We start from the raw sequence: 20936 nt of genomic DNA, 5'->3' as shown, positions 1-20936 counted from the left end.
GAAATCTGCACGGCAGCTTATGAACCGGATTTCAATTCTGTTGCGAGATTTTGATTGGACTATGCACAGACTCGTTAGTCCAGCCAAAATAAAACTCCATAATACCAGCCTAGTTCGGCAAGGGTGGAAATTGGACTTTTAGAGTCAGTTAACTCTCTTGCCTTGGGAAGGACATTTTTTTTTGTGACCTATAACTTGAAACTACTGCATAGATTCTTTTCAAACCCCTTCTATGCCAGTGGGAGTGGTGCAGTTTGAAGTATGATTTCAATATTTGGATTCGGGAAAGATACAGCTATTTTTAATTTTTTCACTCAGAATTTGTATATTTAAACATCTGTGTGACCTATAACTTGAAAACTACTGCATGGATTTTTTGGGAACAGTTTCCATACTAATAGAAGAAGTGCAGTGCAAAGTTTGCTTTTGATATGTCGATTTTCTGAGAAAATATCCCTAAATATGAGTGTGACCTATAACTTGAAAAGTACTTTGTGGATTCTTTTCTAATTGGGGGTACAGTTTCTATACCAATAGGAGAGGTGCAGTGCAAAGTTTGATTTGATAAATGGATTTTCTGAGAAGATATTGCTTTTTTCATATTTTGAACTTAGAAATATGTTTGAGGCAAGATCAGGGGTGATTTTTGCCTTGTTTAGTCTTATTTTCTTCTTATTGTATTACATTTCAATTTGAAATGGTCCTTTTATTTTTTCAGTAGTCTAGAGCAGTATGTTTATGATCATAACCACTGTCAATTTGTGTGTTTGTCAACAGAGTGAAGAGGAGGAGATGGAGACACCACCGGTGAAGAAGAGGCGAGTTAATGGCAGCAAGAGTGCAGCTGGAGGAAGTGCTAGAAAGGTAAGGGGATTCTGGAAATACCGACTGGCATCCACCCGGAAAGCGGAAGGTCCGGGGTTTGATCCGGGGCACGCGTCATACCAAAAGACGTTAAAAGATGGTACTTGTTGTTACCCCCTGTCTGCCACTTGGCATTAAGTTTAAGGGGCTTAAACGAGGACTGGTCACACGCGCACACACACACACGCACACACACACGTACACACACACACACACACACACACACACACACACACACACACACACACACACACACACACACACACACACACACACACACACACACACACACACACACACACACACACACTGTAAATACCATTTCAGGCATGTTTGAACTTGTTTGTGCTTTACTTTGATTGGAACTCAACTGAACCAAAGGGGATGTGAACCTATTTTATTTTATGTTGTTTTGTGTTCTGTCACAAACAATTATTTTTTGAAACTTTCAATCATGAGTTTAATGAAAATGAAAGTTTTCATGATTGATCAACAATGGGCTTCCGAAATATACTACTCAACATTTGCTAAGGACCACGCATTTAACTAAAGATGACTATTTTAGCCCTTAGCTGATGTTGAGTTGTATAGATTGAGAATTGCTACTTTTCAATGGAAGCAAACACAACAAGTCACATAGACCACAACAAACCAAGTGTGCACACACTCGATTAGTTGCGGTGTCCGGTGAAAATGTGGGTTGTATTAATAATTACGATGCACACTTTATGGGGATTGTGTCTTGTTTGTAGTTTGTGTTGCTATTTCTGTTTAATGTGTGTACATATTACATGGTTTGGGTGCTCACTGCTGGTTTTCTTTTGTAGGTCTGTCAGACAGACTACTCTATACTTTAACATGAACTGTCAAGATTTAAAATTGCTTTTTGAAGAGCCTTGATGACACTTTACATGCTAAAAATCAAGCCTTTCTCTATTTTGTCTGTTTTTTTATGGGGAACAATTTTCTTAATTTATTTTTTTTCATTCTAAATAGCTTGTCTTAATTCATTTACCTATCCATAACCACATAATTATCTTTAATCAAGCTGTCACGGATATGTTCTTGTTTAGGCCTCTGTTGGAGGACGTTCAAGTCGGAGATCGGCAAGGTTACCTGACACGGACGACACAGAGGCAGACAACACACCAAGCGAGATCAGCACTGAGCCAGGGTCAAGGTCACTGACTGCAACGCCCGAGATTGTGGACATGGAGGACGAGTGTCTGTATGCTCGGAGGACGCGGTCAGGAAGAAGTTCCCGGAAAAGCCTTTATCGGAATGGGATCACAAGGGAGCTGGAACGGGCCCTGCGCAAGATAGGACGCTGTAAAGTTGATGACAGAGGGAGTGATGAAAGAGAGGAGAGCATGGCCAGTGATTCAGAAAGAGACTATGTCAGTGCTACAGACAGTAATCATAACAATAACAATTGTGCAAGTCAGCCAGACGAACAAGATTCATTAGACTGTGTGCCATCAGGAGGGCGGAGTAAGGGCAGTTCTGTGGAAAGGGGGAGTGGGGTGTCTAGAACTGATTCTCCAAGTCCGACGTGTGACTCGAAGCAAAATGGTGATAATATAAACATAATAAAATATGAGCACAAGATGTGTGATGTAAATAGTGTGGATGTTAAGGAGGAGAAATGTGAGACTGACCTAACAGACAGCAACGGTGGCATGCAGTGTAATGGACGGACATGTGACACGTCGGAGGACAGCAAGAGTGCAATAGCCAATGGTGATATTCCTAGTGACAGCTTCGCCAGGGATGGTTCTGCTGTCACGGAACATCAGGAGGGCAAGGGGAGTTCTCAGGGAAAGGGAGAAATGAGTGAGGTCAAAATGAAGAGTCACGAAAACGAGAACGTTGTGTTGGACGATCCAAATTCTGACTTAAGTGCTCAAAATGTTCATGGTGCTGATAACTCTACAGATTGTGAAAGTGATATTAAATGTAACATCGATGCAGTGAAATGTGAAAGTGAGGTAGGGGAGAATGGTCAGGACTGTTCCAGCGAGATTGGCAAAGATGATGACAGCAAGCCGTTCATGAAGGATACTGATGCCAAGATGCAGAGCAGCTCTGTGGTGAAGACAGAACCAGGTCAGGATGAGAACGAATGTGGAGTGTCTGTGAAGGAGGAGGCCATGTCACGGGAGGAAAATGTTCAGACTGATGAAGCAAAGATTGAGGAGGAGGAAGAAGAAGAAATAGTAAGGAAATTAGTAGTGGCATATAAACATGATAAACTTGTTAAACCTTGTCAACTTGAACTTCATTAACATGATGTATCATCCATTGGGGCCAACCATAACAATTTTGGTGTTATAATTATGCTTTGGGGCTGAAACACTTTACGCTTCTTCTCATCCCAATTATGATTTTTGTTATTTTTTTTCACTAATTATTTACATGAAGAAATATCATGGAGATCAAATTGTTAATGCACCGGTGACATGAAGCATTCTATAGCCAGACCATGATGACTAATGATACAAGTTGTCTGATTGGTTGTAATGTTAAGACACACTCAAGTTATGTTTTTGCGGATGTAGACAGGGAACTAATTGCATGTACACTGATAATACTTTGGAACGAGTAACATCACATTATCTTTCTGAAAATAACTTATTTAGTGTCACATGATGAATTTTAGGAATTTGTTGAGCTTTGACCACATGTTTCACTTACATCTAGACCCAACAAAAATTTTGAAGCGAAAACCCATTTCAGAGTACTCTTTTTCACATGAAATTATTCTTTTTTACCCCACTGAATACTCCCAAGCTTCAATAAGGGTTGGCAGGTCTATCATTTCAGCTGTATCGTCCCTTCAGAAATCTCAGAATCCTTATCAGTGCTATTACTTGTCCTGCTAAGAACAGTCCGATATTTATTTAATGGTCCCCAGGACTACAGGTTTGACTGTATATCAGAAGGAAGAGTGATGTTACTGAATCATTAAATCCCTCCGACATTACATGCCGGCTGAGCTGTGTTACCATGTTTACTAATGCATACAATGTCTGAGTCGGGCCATGAGGGACTCAGGCTCGGCAGTTAGCTGTGTAGAGTTGCATGACTTGGGCATGCCAGAAAGCTGTGTTGTGAGTTAAGATCCTAGATTCATTCTCATGATGCTTCCTTTGTGTTAGTAATGGATGATATCTGTTTGCTGCTGCAGCTGCCCGAGTTGGGATCATTTGAGCTGATGGCAGACAGCGTGGAAGATCTCCGTGTTCTGGCAGAGAAATTTGCTGAGCAGCCTGAACCACCGACTGTCAGCACTCGGGGAAAGAAGCAGAAGGTAAAAGGCAGTTTAATGTCTGCATATTGGGTCATTCCTCTCCATCAGTAATACAGACTGGGTCTTTATTCTCCATCAGTTATACAGACTGGGTCATTCCTCTCCATCAGTAATACAGACTGGGTCTTTATTCTCCATCAGTTATACAGACTGGGTCATTCCTCTCCATCAGTAATACAGACTGGGTCTTTACTCTCCATCAGTAATACAGACTGGGTCTTTATTCTCCATCAGTTATACAGACTGGTAAGGGTGCAACGATACACCGATATTCCGATGCATCGCGATACTTGACCCACGATATGATATACGATAAACGTAGGCCTATTTATCGATACGCCACGATACGGAACGCAAATCTCAAGAACAGCGTTTTCTCGCTATTGTGCCTTTCACTAAACCGCTAACTTGGTTATAGCGCGGTAACGCATGGCTCCCAAAAACGTACTTACATTTTTAATAAGCTCAGGTTTTACACCGACAGATGTTTTTCCCAAGGTCAAAAAACATTATCAGCTGATCCCCGCAAGCACGTAACAATGGAAATATCTGTCAGCAAATCCGAACTGAAGCAAGCAATTCAACACCATTATCATACTATCTTGATATTAAAACGTGTTCATTGTATATCTGGACTTGTGTTTGTAATATATTTTAATAGTTTTTTTTTCAAAATTTCATTTAATATTGTTTTCATTAAGTGATATGAAATCGTGTGTGAAGAGATACAAACCACAGTGAGATTACCGCTTTTGACGCATTGAAACGAACTTCAGTTGCTATTGAATGGATACATATATTAAAAATGTCATACTTTGACTCGTTAAAAGTCGTATTTGTGGCAATTTGGTTAATATATATATCGCAATCGAAATACATGTAGCACGGGAAGTCCCTAGGGGGACTGGTCAAAATTGTTCCATACGTAAACATATCCTGCAACAGCAATCACCAGTTCCAAAATGCTACACTTGTGGTTCTTATAATTTTAAATATATATATAATAAAAGCTGCAACTAAGGTAACACGCTATTGGAATATATTATTCTTGATAAAACAATAATTTCAGATACAATTTCTTCGACCATTGCATCAAAATTCTTTGACGTTGTATCACTGGTGGAGCACATTAATTATTTTCTGGTGTTTGAACTTTGAATTGTTTTTAAGGAAAGTTAGAGAAAGTTCCACTTTAAAGCTGAACAACTTCAGTAGTCTTGTTATTATAAAACAATTTTGACTATTCCAAAATCATGAAAGGTGCAATCTTGACATGATTTAAGTCTTGTTTTTTTATCATTGCGTACCGAGATACGTATCGTATCGTGACCAGAATATCGAGATGTGTATCGTATCGTGACCTTCCTGTATCGTTGCAGCCCTACAGACTGGGTCATTCCTCTCCATCAGTAATACAGACTGGGTCTTTACACTCCATCAGTTATACAGACTGGGTCATTCCTCTCCATCAGTAATACAGACTGGGTCTTTACTCTCCATCAGTAATACAGACTGGGTCTTTACTCTCCATCAGTTATACAGACTGGGTCATTCTTCTCCATCAGCAATACAGACTGGGTCATTCCTCTCCATCAGTAATACAGACTGGGTCTTTACTCTCCATCAGTTATACAGACTGGGTCATTCCTCTCCATCAGTAATACAGACTGGGTCTTTATTCTCCATCAGTAATACAGAATGGGTCTTTATTCTCCATCAGTTATGCAGACTGGGTCATTCCTCTCCATCAGTAATACAGAATGGGTCTATATTCTCCATCAGTTATACAGACTGGGTCATTCCTCTCCATCAGTTATACAGACTGGGTCATTCCTCTCCATCAGCAATACAGACTGGGTCATTCCTCTCCATCAGCAATACAGACTGGGTCTTTACTCTCCATCAGAAATACAGACTGTGTCATTCCTCTCCATCAGCAATACAGACTGGGTCATTCCTCTCCATCAGTAATACAGACTGGGTCTTTACACTCAATCAGTTATACAGACTGGGTCTTTACTCTCCATCAGTTATACAGACTGGGTCATTCCTCTCCATCAGTTATACAGACTGGATCTTTACTCTCCATCAGTTATACAGACTGGGTCATTCCTCTCCATCAGCAATACAGACTGGGTCTTTACTCTCCATCAGCAATACAGACTGGGTCATTCCTCTTCATCAGTTATACAGACTGTGTCTTTACCTTCCATCAGTTATACAGACTTGATCATTCCTCTCCATCAGTTATACAGACTGGGTCTTTACTCTCCATCAGTTATACAGACTGGGTCTTTACTCTCCATCAGCAATACAGACTGGGTCTTAACTCTCCATCAGTAATACAGACTGGGTCATTCCTCTCCTTCAGTTATACAGACTGGGTCTTTACACTCCATCAGTAATACAGACACGGTCATTCCTCTCTATCAGTTATACAGACTGGGTCTTTACTCTCCATCAGCAATACAGACTGGGTCATTCCTCTCCATCAGTTATTCAGACTGGGTTATTCCTCTCCATCAGCAATACAGACTGGGTCTTTACACTCCATCAGTAATACAGACTTGGTCATTCCTCTCCATCAGTTATACAGACTGGGTCATTCCTCTCCATCAGTTATACAGACTGGGTCATTCCTCTCCATCAGTTATACAGACTGGGTCATTCCTCTCCATCAGCAATACAGACTTGGTCTTTACACTCCATCAGTAATACAGACTGGGTGATTCCTCTCCATCAGTTATACAGACTGGGTCATTTCTTTCCATCAGCAATACAGACAGGGTCTTTACACTCCATCAGTTTTACAGACGGGGTCTTTATTCTACATCAGTAATACAGACTGGGTCATTCCTCTCCATCAGCAATACAGACTGGGTCTTTACACTCAATCAGTTTTACAGACTGGGTCTTTATTCTCGATCAGTTATACAGACTGGGTCATTCCTCTCCATCAGCAATACAGACTGGGCCTTTACACTCCATCAGTTATACAGACAGTGTCTTTACCTTCCATCAGTTATACAGACTGTGTCTTTACCTTCCATCAGTTATACAGACTGTGTCTTTACCTTCCATCAGTTATACAGACTGTGTCTTTACCTTCCATCAGTTATACAGACTGTGTCTTTACCTTCCATCAGTTATACAGACTGTGTCTTTACCTTCCATCAGTTATACAGACTGTGTCTTTACCTTCCATCAGTTATACAGACTGGGTCATTACACTCCATCAGTTATACAGACTGGGTCATTACACTCCATCAGTTATACAGACTGTGTCTTTACCTTCCATCAGTTATACAGACTGTGTCTTTACCTTCCATCAGTTATACATACTGTGTCTTTACCTTCCATCAGTTATACAGACTGTGTCTTTACCTTCCATCAGTTATACAGACTGTGTCTTTACCTTCCATCAGTTATACAGACTGTGTCTTTACCTTCCATCAGTTATACAGACTGTGTCTTTACCTTCCATCAGTTATACAGACTGGGTCATTACACTCCATCAGTTATACAGACTGTGTCTTTACCTTCCATCAGTTATACAGACTGTGTCTTTACCTTCCATCAGTTATACAGACTGGGTCATTACACTCCATCAGTTATACATACTGTGTCTTTACCTTCCATCAGTTATACAGACTGTGTCTTTACCTTCCATCAGTTATACAGACTGTGTCTTTACCTTCCATCAGTTATACAGACTGTGTCTTTACCTTCCATCAGTTATACAGACTGTGTCTTTACCTTCCATCAGTTATACAGACTGGGTTTTTCAAACTCCTGGATCAGCCTCTGGAGTCCTATTCAGATTTTACATCTAGAGAAAAACTTAATGGCACTTTGTTTTACTAAAATGAAAGTAATTGTTGGTCACTGGAAATCTCCATGTACAAATAGCTGACTGACTGAAACAATGTTGTTTGTTGTAGTCCAAGCCGACATCCAGAAAGCGATGTGAAGTGGAGCTCCACGCCCGTCTCCTGTACCTGCTGAAGGAGCTGGAGCCCTGGGAAACCAAACTGCTCCAGGCCCGACGGAAAGCTCGGGTCAAGATCAGGAAAGAGCTGGATGAATTTAAGGAAGAGGAGTTTAAGAAACAGGTGAGGTGGTATTACTAGCTGTTTATGCGGGTGGTATGAGACAGGAAGTTCGGGATGTATGAAAATTTTTAAACTTATCCTACTTCACTCTATGCGTTTCTCTTTCTTCTTTCAACTTCTACGTGGAAACTTGCCTAAAGAAAGATTTTCTGCTTCTTAAAACAATTCATCGAACACACCCATCATCACCATGGTCACCTCCCAGCAGTCTGGATCATGCATGCTTTCTTGCTGGTTGTTGCATGCTTTTCTTGCTGGTTGACCCACACACACTGGAAACATTGGTTTTACCCAGCCAATTCATTCTCTTTCTAATCGCCACCTTGTGGTGACATGTTTATACACCTAGGGGATTCATTTGGTTTTTTTACCTTTTTTGTCCATTTTCCCTCTTCAGCTGGCAAGTTTTTGTTTCTACTAGTTGTTTTTCATCATGGACGAACAGTCCAATTGCCATCCAGCATGTCTTGCTTGCAGACGGGTATTTTTGTCATCAGACCCTCACGATATCTGTTCTGATCGGTGCAATGTACTCAATGCTGTGAAGAAGATAGACTCTCTAGATAGACAACTTAAACCAAGAAAATTCTGGTGAAAAAGCCAAGACTATCAGCGAAACATCAGCAACTTTGACAAATGTAGATTTGTCAAACCTGCACTGCCCCGTTTTATCTGTCGACAATGATGGTGTCTACGATAGTTTTTGGCAGAAGTTGTTTCTTTCCTGACCAGGGGCGCTCGGGTAGCTTAGTAGTTAAAGTGTTCACTCATCACGCCGAAGACCCGGGTTCGATTACCCGGGTACAATGTGTGAAGCCCATTTGTGGTGTCCCCCGACGTGATATTGCTGGAATATTGCTAAAAGCAGCGTAAAACCATACACACTCTCTCACTCACTCACTTTCCTGACCACTCAGCCTAGTTTGAAGACTGTACCTTTATCAGCTTTGGCGATCAAGCCTACAGGCTTGGGTGTACAGAAGGAGCTTTCGGCGACCAAACCTTTTTTTTTGTCACAATCAACCGTGACCTCTCCTACTGTTACAATGTCTATCGGAGATTGTATTGCTTCCTCGTCACCTTTGTCTTTGGTCGCTGAGATTGTCAAGCCTCCGCCTGAGGACATACCTAAGACTGCAACTTCAATCGTACGCTCTTCAGTCACTCCTCATTGCTCCCTGTCTACTGCTAGACGTTCAAGATCCCCGATCCAACGCTCTCCTGTAGAGCGGTCTACACCGGATTGCCGAACAGATTCGTCGGATTCTTCTCAAGATTCGTATAGATCTTACTCTCAAGGATGTTCTCATGAGGATTATTGATCCTCCGATGGAGATAAACCTGTGAAGCCTCAGCATTCGACGGACAAATTGGCTTCATCAGTTACATCGCTCAACTCTAATCCACGATTATCTAAGGTTCGGCGTTCTAAGAAGATCCCTGGATCAACATACTTCGAAGGTTCGACAAACATCCCAGGATTAGGACTCGGGGATACAACATACTTTGAAGGATTGACAAAATACTCTTAGGATGGACATTCCCACAAGGTTTTGACGAACCTCTACAGATCGACTATCTTCCTTTGAACGCTACTCTTCTATTGACTGGGGATCTAGAAATCGACCATTCACTCCATTGTCTTTCAAGGAGAGATACTTAAAACTCCTCACATATTGGTTTGGAAGATGAATTTTATACAGACTCTATTGGACATGACATTTGTTGCACCTGACTCGTTCTTCTTCTAGTCATCCTGAGTTGCTCTAATGAATATCATCATCAACGACAAGATTTTTTTAACCCTGCTTCGTAGAGTGCCGACACAAACCCTACACATGTGGAACACTACCCATACTACAGAAACACTCTTCTCCCATGGCGAGGATACTCCTTTAATACTGCTTACCCGGATTATCATCCTCTGCTGGACTACTATCCCTCTCCTCGCCAGGACTTTACCTCTCCTATTTGGCACAGAGACAACCCAAGTCATTCGGCTACTACTCATGGTAGTTTGTCTACAATATTGCCTCCGGTTTGACGTGCACCAAATGTGACTACCAGATGCTCCGGTAACATCACAGGCTTCTACTCAGATTCTTCCTACTTTTTGGAATCCTAGCGTGTTAACCCCACTCCCCGCATAGCAACTTCATACTCTTTTACAAGCTATGACGTCAGCATGCCTCCCTCAGTTGGGTCCTCCTACAGATACAGTGACTTCTGTGCCAGCATCTGTTCCTCCTATGACATCATCAGCCACTCCTACTTCACTCATGGATCCACTGCCAGAGGAAGAGTTACTTAACCGTCATGCCTGTCCTGTTTCATCCACAGGTACTTTTGACACAGCAGATCCAGTTACGGTTCTGATTTGGATTGTGGATAAACTCCAACTTCCCGAAAGTACTTTTCCCGAACATACTTTATCATCTTGTGTCGTCCCTTCTGCCATTTTGTCTAATATCATGCTTCTTCCAAGGCCGATGTTAGCGGATATGGCTAAAAATCTAGACAAAGTTACGTGATTGATCCTTTTGTGGATATCTTCGTTCGTTCCTCTTCTTGTCCTAACCTATGGGAGATAGCTATACACATATCTTGTAGAATCGATTGGCCAGACACATTCTGAACCGATATAAGTCGTACATTGTATTGTTTGGCTTTACAATTACCCTCACTCATGTATGAACATGTTACACATATTGTAACCGACTTCTTGGGTTTTCCTCTGTTAACGCATCATGGTCACAACACTCTTTGAGGGTGTTTCATTCCTATCCTTGAGCTTTGTCTTATGACACTAGGCAGTGTTACTTACTTAATATTGAAGCCCATTTCTGGTGTCCCCCGCTGTGATATTGCTGGAATTTTGCTAAAAGCAGCGTAAAATCAAACTCACTCACTCACGACTTAATATTGTTCTGTATCACTGTTTAACTCCAGCTTCCTCATGTATATCTCACGTTTTTTGTCTTTATAGACTAGGGAGTTGCACCCCACCTACAACTGTGGGATAGTGTGTGAAAGGGTCAGTTTAAAAAATTGTAAATATACAATTTTTTAAACTTACCCTATCTCACACGCTATATGCCCACCCGTCCATCCCTGCATCACAGTTTCTCTAGCCTATTAAGCTCCAGAAAGAGTTGGGTGGGGAAACCCTTCAGTGCATGTGGGTCAACTGGCAAGAAAGGCATGCATGACCCAGATTGCTGAGTGGTAACCATGGTGATGCAGGCTGTGTTCGAGTGAACTGTTTTTTAAGAAGCTGCAAATCTTTGTTTAGGCATGTTTCCTCTACGGTTTGAATTAAGAAAGAGAAATGCATAGTGTGAGAAAGGATAATTAGTATGAATATACAATTTATTGTAAAAATTACGAATTGGTTGATGCTAAAAGTTTTTCCAGGTGTATATGTTAAAAAAACCCAAATCTTATGATGGGTATGGCCCTTGTCTTTTGTAGGATGTGGAGAGTTGGAATACTGAGGAGTCCTCCATCTCATCCAGCGAGGACACAGATGCTGAGGATGCCGGGAAGGATGACCAGGTGGAGGTGAAGGTCAAGAGGTCAATCATAGCACCAACACCAATTTTAACTGACAGCCGAGACAGCTTGGGTGGCAATGTTGAGGAAGAATATGAATTGGATGTTAGTTCTCGTGGGCGGCTACGCAAGCGGAGAGTTATACCCAACAATATCGAGGACCAGGGAATTAAAAAGAAGAAAGTCATCAAGTCTGGAGAAGAGCCCACTTCTCCAGCCCACATGCCGAACATACTTCAGAAACAGATGAAACCAATGACATCTTCAACAGTGATATCAGTTGCTGGGGCCTCCCCATCTATCCAAGGTCTCTCGGCCAGTAAGATACTCCGTATGTCCATTCTAAATCAGACTCAAGGCAAGACCAGTCTGATTTCACCAGGAGCATCTGCTGGAAATATCAGACTAACGTCGTTGACAAGCGGTGTGTCAGTTACGCAATCATCTCATCCAGTTATTCAGAGCCTTCTCACAACTCGGCAACAACAAGCAGCCACAGCACCATTACAACAAGTGAGACCCAAGCCATCAGCCATACAGACAATAAGACCCCAGTATGCAGCAGCAAAACCAGGAGTACTGCAGGCATCTCCGAAACCATCCCCTGGGAAACAAACTTTAGAGGTTGCAGGAGGTAATGCCCCAGCAAGTACCCAAAAGATCCTCAACTCCCTACCTGCCAGTGTTATACAACAGTTGCTCAGACACAAGGCTATAAAAATTCAAACCACAGGACCAGGTGGGACGACCTTGTTCCTCACCTCTGCTGTACCAACCTCTACATCTCAGCCCAGTGCATCACAACCACAACAGATAGGAGTCCAACCACAGCAACCAGTAACTTCATGTCAACCAACACAATCTGTGTACACCAGTCTCCCTGGATCGCAGGCAGATGTGAAGTTGGCAATTCCATCTGTATCATCAGCTCAGCATGTAAACCAGTTCACAGTGATCAACCAATCTATGACTTCTTTGCCAAATGTAGTTCCTTTCTCTGCCTCACCTAACATAGTTCCTTCACTGAATCCAAATATCATTAGTGGAGCAGGAGCAGGAGCAAGCACCAAGCCACAGTTGTTGGTAGGAACCGCCCCTGTTGCATCATCACCTAAACCTGTGATGTTAACACAACAGACAAGTCCCAGTCAGATATCCCCAAATCCATCTCTGACACCTGATCCGATGGAGCAAAGTAGTGCAAAAGCATACCTCACCACCAACATTGTATCTCCATCTAAACAGAAGTATGCTAGCAATGTTACTGTAAAAGCCTTACTGGAGAACAGGGCCTCCTTAAAGGGCCCAGATTTACAAAGTATCATTAACAGAAGTGAAACAGTTGATGGCATGGCTAGCCTGTTATCCAGCATCAGGACAACTGAGGCTCCAGCACTTACCGCCAAGACCAACATCAATCTCTGCAAGGTTGTACTTCCTGCCACTGGGGGCCAGCTGAAACCCCGAGTTGTGAAACTACCTACACAGGAAGCCCTTGATTCTGCCCTTCAGTCTGTTGTGACATCGGTCCGCACCTCATTGCCGACTGCTCACATCAAAGTGCCATCGCCGGTCACCTTACCTTCTATACAGCCTCGTCGTAACGTAACCAAGACCATTCAGAGTATGAAGGTCCCAATCCCTGCTGCGCATAGAGTTGAATCTACTTATTCACCCGTTAATGTAACATGTCCCTCCAGCGTTAACCCAAGTGCCTCCGAGTCCATCACCAGTCTCTCACAAGTTACCAAGTCGCCAATTAAGACAGAGTATGTTGTACAGAATCCAACAGCAACAAGCTCTTCTCAAAAGAACATGTTGTTGAAAGTTGTGCCTCAGAATTTCATCACTTCTCAGGGTCTAGTTCAAGGTTACCTGACTCCCCAGGGCTTGGTGATACCACAGAACAAGCAGACTGTGTTGTCTGGAGGCGTGCAGATTGCATCCTCTGTCAATCTGGGTGGGGCTGCATCAACCACCAAGACTAACCAGGTACATGTTGCTCTCAGTAATTCAGGCAAAGACACGGTGAGTCAGACTGCTCAACTAGCTGCAGTCAAAGCAGTGCAAGATCCTGGAAAACATATACAGTTGAGCTTTTCTCCTGGGAAGCAAACAATTTCACCTGCTTCTGTTCAAGGACTCTCAGCAGTTAATATTGCACAAGGTTTGAACATAATGGGTAAACAAGTAACTGGAGATGGTAATCCTCAACAAATGACAGTTCAAAATCAACCAGCTACATTGGCATCTGCTTCAAATGTGATCAAGGCTGTCAAGAATACACCTCTCTTATCCAAGGTTGCAACTCCAGCAGCTGAACTTGTGAAGCAGATTGCTGCAGGACAAAGCACCATGATCCAAGGCACCAGGATGATGGTCCCAGCAGCATCAACTATTCAAGGCAAAAGCACAGTGATGACAAATGTTGGTGGGAAAGTGCCTGTGTCTGGTCAGCAGACTCCAGCTGTCATTCCAGCATTGATGGTTGGCCAGCCAGCTGTGGCCAGTACTCCTATCACACCTAGATTGCTTGTTCCAGCACAACAGGTTGGTGGGACTCCTGTACAATATGGCAAGTCTATGAGTATAAGTTCATCTGATGTGACAAATAAACAATCCAACTCTGTACAGCTTACAGGAAAAGGTCAGACACCCTTTGTGTTGTCACTTGGCAGTGGTCTTCAGAATGTTATTCTCTCCCCTCAGAAAGAGGCATCTAGTCAGTCAGCTAGTCACATACAGAATGCCACTCTCCAGATGTCTGCTCCTCAATCGTATAGCAAACCAACAGCAGTACCACAAAGTGTTGCAACCTTACAACTACCTGTTCAATCAATGCAGCTCAATCAGCAGCTTCTAAAGCTGACACCACAACAGTTATCCTCTGCTTTGCACATCTCCCCACAGCAGACTCTCTCTGGGGTGCAGGTTATCCAGCCACAGCAGCAGCAGCAGCAGCAGAAGCAACAGATCTCAGTCAGTGGATCCGGTCAAACTGTAGCCTCAAAGCAAATCATACTGTCACCACAGCAACTGGGCAACGTTGCCATGACACCAGGTGTCAAGATGGTGGCTCAGCCGTCAGTAGGTGCTGGTATAACTGCACTGATTAACAAGGCTCCTCAGTTCATACAGCAGAAAATGGCAACAATCCAAGTAGCGGCATCCCCGGGACAGCAAGATGGGAAAGCCCCTGTTCTACTTCAGCAGCACACAGCACCAGCAGCAGGCCATAGTGGAAAGGTTCTTCAGGTTGGTCAACATCAAATGCTTATCAGCAAGTCCCTTCCACAACAACCTATTTCATCCGCTTCAGTTCAAACATCAAAGCTACAACCTTCATTTAAAATGCCTCTCTCCAACATTCAGCAAAATCCTGGAGTTCAATTTGTGTACTCACCAACTGCGAATACAGCAACATTGGCACCTGAGCCGATTAGTGCATCCTCAAGCCCTTCAATCCCCAATCTTAGCACCAACAGAGTCTCAATCCAGGCAGCTCAGGCCTCTACTAAAGCTGCACTCCAGGCTCATCTCAGTCAAACCAAGGCTTCAACCAACATCCCAGGAACTAAACCAGGAACGTCCACGCTTTCTTCCATGCTGGGTCATGAAAAGGTGAAAGTTGTGGCTAAAACATCTCCAACCAATCTGATTGTGTCAAATGCTAATATTGTCTCACAGGTGGTTCAAGCAGCTGAGGCCAAGTTTCCAGCTTCCACAGTGGTTAACAACATAATACAAGCTGCCAAGGCGAGTGCTGAAGGAAGCAAGGTTTCCCCAACTAAGATAGTATCACCTCTGCTTGAAGAAGGAGAGGGAGATGGAACAGGCAGTAAGCAACAGAAACTTCTGTTATACAACATTGGAGGACAGTTGATGACTGCACAGGGAGTCCCTGTCACTGTAGAACAAGGTGTTCTCAAAGTATTGCCACAGGCAACAATCCAGATTGGCAACCAGATGCTCACAATCCGATCTCCGTCCTCGGCCATGGTAGAAAGTCCAAGTCCACCAAAAGGAGCTCCTCATGATGGTACACCCAAAACATCTCTGAAGCCAACACAACTAGCATCAGCCCAACAAGGAACTAATACCAATGTTCTTGTTCAGGCTAACATAGCAAGTGCAGGCCTTGGCCCGAGTAGTGTCATTAGTCCAAGCATCCAGTCTGATGGTAAATCTTTGACGAGTAATCACTCCCGAACAACTACCCTGTCACCAGTTTGTACATTGGCCACGGCCGACCAGCTCACGGCACAAAGTCAGCAAGCGTTTCCAGGCACACTTGATAGTGGTGATCTGCTCTATGGAGTTGACAACCAGCAGGAAGGATATTCAATAGCAAATAATGTTCAGACTGGACTACAAATGACACAGACAGTAGTTGGGCAAACAGATTCCAACAGTACTGTAACAATACGTTATCCGGTTTCTGGTGAGCCACAGACCGGGCAGTTGATGTCAACTGTGGTAGATGAGCCACAGGCACATCTGGTGACCTCTTCCAGTGTCAGCAAGACTAAACCAGTTCTCCAGAAAACAGGCAGCAGAGAAGAAGCTGCTCTGAACCTGTTGAGTCTTGCAAACATGTCGGACAGATAAACATGAATGATTGGCAGATTATGAACTGTTGAACACTGTGGCCTTTGTTACTGGATGTTGATAGTTTGGTGTAATAAGACATGGACTATATTGTGATTTCCGAGCAATACTAGCTGCCAATGATGTATTATGTATGATTTTGCAAAATCTGTACCACGTAATCATTTTCTGAAACAGTTGTGCATACATATTGATTATGTAGCAAGTATTACCTGTGTGTCATTCATGGTTTCACTTGTGTCTCAGTTGTCTCAGGCTGCATAATTAGGACTCTCTTGTTCTAGACCTATACAACTCACATTACAGACCATAGGACAAGGGGTGTCATCATTCCATTGTCTATGTACTCAAATAAGGGAACGTCACCATTCCATTATGTATGCAAACTTTGTTCATTTGCATTAAATAGCTAGCACCTTGGATAGTTACCAGATATTTTACACCTTCATGTACATACAAGACATAATTCTCTACGTTAGTTCATGTTTTCTTTATTGTACAGAGAATGTGAAATGACATTTAAGCTCGGGCATCAATGCGTCATTTGTTCCAATGGCTAAGTTTAACTGAGAGAGATGTTAGAAGTTTGATCGTACTGTAATTGATTGTAAGGTTGACTCGACCATGTCCTTTGCCAATGAAAACTCAGATTGTTAGATTCTGTTGTTTTGGGATCAAAACTCATATGCTGACAAAACGGCTAAAAATGTATCTAGCCATTGTTCTTTATCTCTTGTTTATCTGGCCCTGTTCCACAAAGCAACCGCAGTGCTAAGATCGTCACAACTCCATTACTTTAACATAGACCTGCGATCATCGCAGTTCTAACACCGCCTTGTGGAACGGAGCCCAGAAATTGATCCAGCATGTAACTTACAGCACCGCTAGCGGAAACCGTGCCCTAGGATCTGCCCTGTAAACTAGGAGGCGCGGCACGGCAGGATTGGATAGAGATGTGAAGAAATTAAGTCTTAATTCAGATAGTAATCATGATAATTGAGTAATGAATTATGGAAATCGTGAAATATATGTCAGTATTTCCTTATTTTATGATTTCATGTTATCAGTTCATTGCAAAATGTATTGAGCTGAGATGTTGATGAATTAGTGTTACAGTGCGCATGGGAGTAAATAAGTATGTTATGTATGTCAGAAAGTAGCTCTGAGAATGTTGGTGGGAAATGCCCCTATCATCTAACATGCAGTGTGTCACTAATAAGAGCGGACTTTTGGGGATCTATGCTGGTTGTAAGAGGCGACCAAATGGATTGGGCGGTCAGGCTCAGTGATTGCATGTCATTGTACCCCGACTGTATGGATTGTAGCTCATAATTTCGATCACTGGATTGTCTGGTCCAGACTCCTATTAACAGGTCGCTATCATGTAGCTGGAATATTGGGTGCAGTGCAGTGTTAAACAACAACCAAACAAAACACTTTTCAGAGTTGCTTCCCTTAAACGTACTTAAATGTCCTATGGCAGTCGGTTTGAATTCCAGATTCACCGTGATTTATCACCCTTGTTACATCTACTACCTGTGCCACTTCAGGCTTTCCTCCTACATTAAGCTGATATACTCTAATATAACTGAAATATGTTCAGATCAGCATTAAACCCAACTGAAAGTGTTGAGGAATCCTCACTCAACATGCACCATACCTGTGAGCTTTATCATTATTATTTTTTTATTATTTTTATTTCTTAGAATTTGTTTGAAGGGTGGGATAACATTGAGTTAGTGGATTATTTAATGATTTAAAAAGTTTTAGAGCTCCGAAAACTCTGGTGAAATCCTTCAGCATTATTTATCAGTTTAGTATGTCAGAGGTCAAGGTCAGAGCAAAGGCATTTGAGACTAAAATGATAAGAAATAAGATGATAAGGATGATAATAATCCATGGTTGTAGTGATAATGTTATATTTTGGTCATTTTGCTCTCTAGTGCCTGTCGTCTGGGGTGTAAAGCTGACTAATAATTGTTAATCCTCTGCTGTTCATCTTCGATACTTCATAAGTTTGTATACACTAGTTCCTCCATCACCTGTGAATATATATGGCCGCTTTGTGGAGACTGTCATTATCTTCATCCATCAAATCAAGCCATGGCCTGGTTCCAACAAGAGGGAAACCAGTGAGTGCTGACCAATGCACTCTCAGATCACATGGCACAAATAGCAATATTGCGAATACATGTGCAGCCTTGTGGCCATACTTTCTACATGTTTGCTTCAGTACAGGCACTGGTAGTGTATGCACAAGGTTTTTGAACAAAGGGGCTCATTTGACAGCCTCAATGCATTACTATCTATGAAGTATTGACGATGGACATAGAATATTATATTTTCTTTATAGCAATAAAGAGCATGCAGCCCTGCTTGTCCTTTTACAATACTGTGTATGTGGTGGCTTTAAGAGGAAATTGCTGAGCCTCATCACAACCGGGAGAGATAGTGGTAATTGATTATCAATAAGTTTGCAAGGCACCAAGACTGTATATAGTATTTATTCATACACTACATGTCTGACATTGTCATGATTCTGTTCAGTCATAGTTAACTTATTTGCTAGCTGAGTACCTATTTTGATTATTTTAAGTTTTCTGTTGATATATTTTTACTTCCTCTGCGAGATAGCAGAGTGTATTTTACCACTTTCCACTGCAGTCATATTGTGAACCATCTTTGATATTTTGGAATGACTGAAATGCAATCTTCTATAAAACTACTGTGTGTTTGTTAATTCTTTTAGTTCCTTTTTGTTTAAACTTGACCACAAGCTCCTTCACCATGCTTGTGGTGAGAAAGAATTAGTGTGAAGGTCAGGTGACATGCCCTACATAACTGAAATACTGTTCAAAGCTTTGTTAAATCCATCTCTCTCTCGCTCCCTCCTTGTGTGACCTGGGTTTCACCAAAGGGATAAACATTCACGACCTACACCACTCCTGGCTTTCCTCCCGCATCAAGCTGACATGCTGTGATGTCACCGAAATACTATTAAAAAACCTACTGCATGACAATTCCAAAAGCCTGTTTCTTGGTTGTTCCACTGTGCTGGAGAGATTGCTACAGATGTAGGTTTATAGGAAACGGGACCATCCCCGTGTCAGTGGTCTCCATTAGAAGGTTACTCACAGGGTAACTGGCTGACTGGCAGCTAGAAGAACCAATACAGACTGTCCAAGTAAAACAAACTTTTCAACACGGCTAAGATAACATTACATTCTGAAAGAAATCGCCAATCCTCAGCTTCAACGGTTCACCCGATTATGTTTCTAGGTTTGTCGGCCCCATACCCGTGCTCGTGGGTTTCACCGAAGTGGTAAACGTCTGAGACCTGCATCACTTGGGGCTTCCTCCCACATTAAGCTAACACGCCGTGATATGACTGGAATATTGTTAAAAGCGGTGTTAAACCCAATTCACTCACAGTCACTCAGCTTCAACATTGAACTGGGTAATACTTTGTTACAGAGGCAACAATTTAAACACATTTGTGGAAACAAACTATAGTCAAATTTAAGGTCAAGGTGAGGTTTGACTCAAATTGAGTTTAACATCGTGTCCAAGATTATTGCACTTACATTGCGACGGGCATGCGTGTGTGTGTGTGTGTGTGTGTGTGTGTGTGTGTGTGTGTGTGTGTGTGTGTGTGTGTGTGTGTGTGTGTGTGTGTCTGCTTGTACTAGTCCGGACTGATGCCGATTTATAGTGCTAGTACACTGAGATACCATGCCGCAATTTAACATGAATACCCCACTCAGACACAGTATACTGACTCCGAGCCGACCAGTCCTTGTTTTAGCTGCTTAATGCCGAGCGCCAGTCAGGATAACAACAAGTACCATCTTATAACGCGGCGGGGATTGAATCCCGGACCTTCCGCTCTTCGGGCGGACGCTCTACCACTAGCCCACGGAGGCAGTCTATTTAAGGTCAAGGAAATATGCTGTGTATGCATTATCTATCCTCCATTGTATTCTATATCCATTTTATTGTGATAAATATCCTGGACCTATTTACTGCCATTGTTTGTTTCGGAATTGACATCACCATGCAGCTTCATCTCATATCAATAAACTGCCACAGAATTTTTTTGCTCCTCGGCTTGAAATCTACAAACAATCTAAATGCCTCGTTGCAGATCTATACTAACGGAAAAAAAGGAAATGTGCTTCATATAAGGTGGTGTAAATGTCATGTAATTGAAAATAACCTAACATTTGGTCATTCGTCGGATCAATGTTTGATCATAAATCCATTAACAAAACCCATACCTGGTAACAGGAGTCAGAGCCACATGCCCTAAACGAAGGGTGGTGTAACAATTCAATTAAAGTCGGTATCGGGTGTCGCCACCATTTGGGTTGATATAGGTGAAGCAGCGGCGCACTGAAGACAACAGATCATTGAAAACAGCCAGGGGTGTGATTGGCTCCGGACTCCCCTCCCCCGTCATCCGCCTACATATGTACTATTGGCTGTTAAAC

General features: G+C 42.5%; 1 protein-coding gene across 1 annotated transcript in view; it reads left to right on the top strand.

Annotated features, from left to right (window-relative positions):
- Positions 1 to 19166, top strand: part of LOC139462430 (uncharacterized bromodomain-containing protein 10-like) — a 33080-nt gene extending 13914 nt beyond the window's left edge. The window contains exons 10-14 of the mRNA XM_071244138.1: positions 778 to 864; positions 1938 to 3080; positions 4052 to 4174; positions 8116 to 8286; positions 11758 to 19166. Of these exons, the coding sequence (XP_071100239.1) occupies positions 778 to 864; positions 1938 to 3080; positions 4052 to 4174; positions 8116 to 8286; positions 11758 to 16446 (6213 nt within the window). The 3' untranslated portion in view covers positions 16447 to 19166. The remainder of the gene's footprint in view (positions 1 to 777; positions 865 to 1937; positions 3081 to 4051; positions 4175 to 8115; positions 8287 to 11757) is intronic.
- Positions 19167 to 20936: the final 1770 nt, after the last annotated feature.

The sequence above is a fragment of the Haliotis cracherodii genome, unplaced genomic scaffold, assembly GCF_022045235.1.
Source record: "Haliotis cracherodii isolate W230 unplaced genomic scaffold, xgHalCrac1.p SCAF_15, whole genome shotgun sequence".
NCBI classification, from domain to species: domain Eukaryota; kingdom Metazoa; phylum Mollusca; class Gastropoda; order Lepetellida; family Haliotidae; genus Haliotis; species Haliotis cracherodii.
The sequence above is the reverse complement of the archived record's forward strand: the minus strand, read 5'-3'. Positions and strand labels throughout refer to the sequence as shown.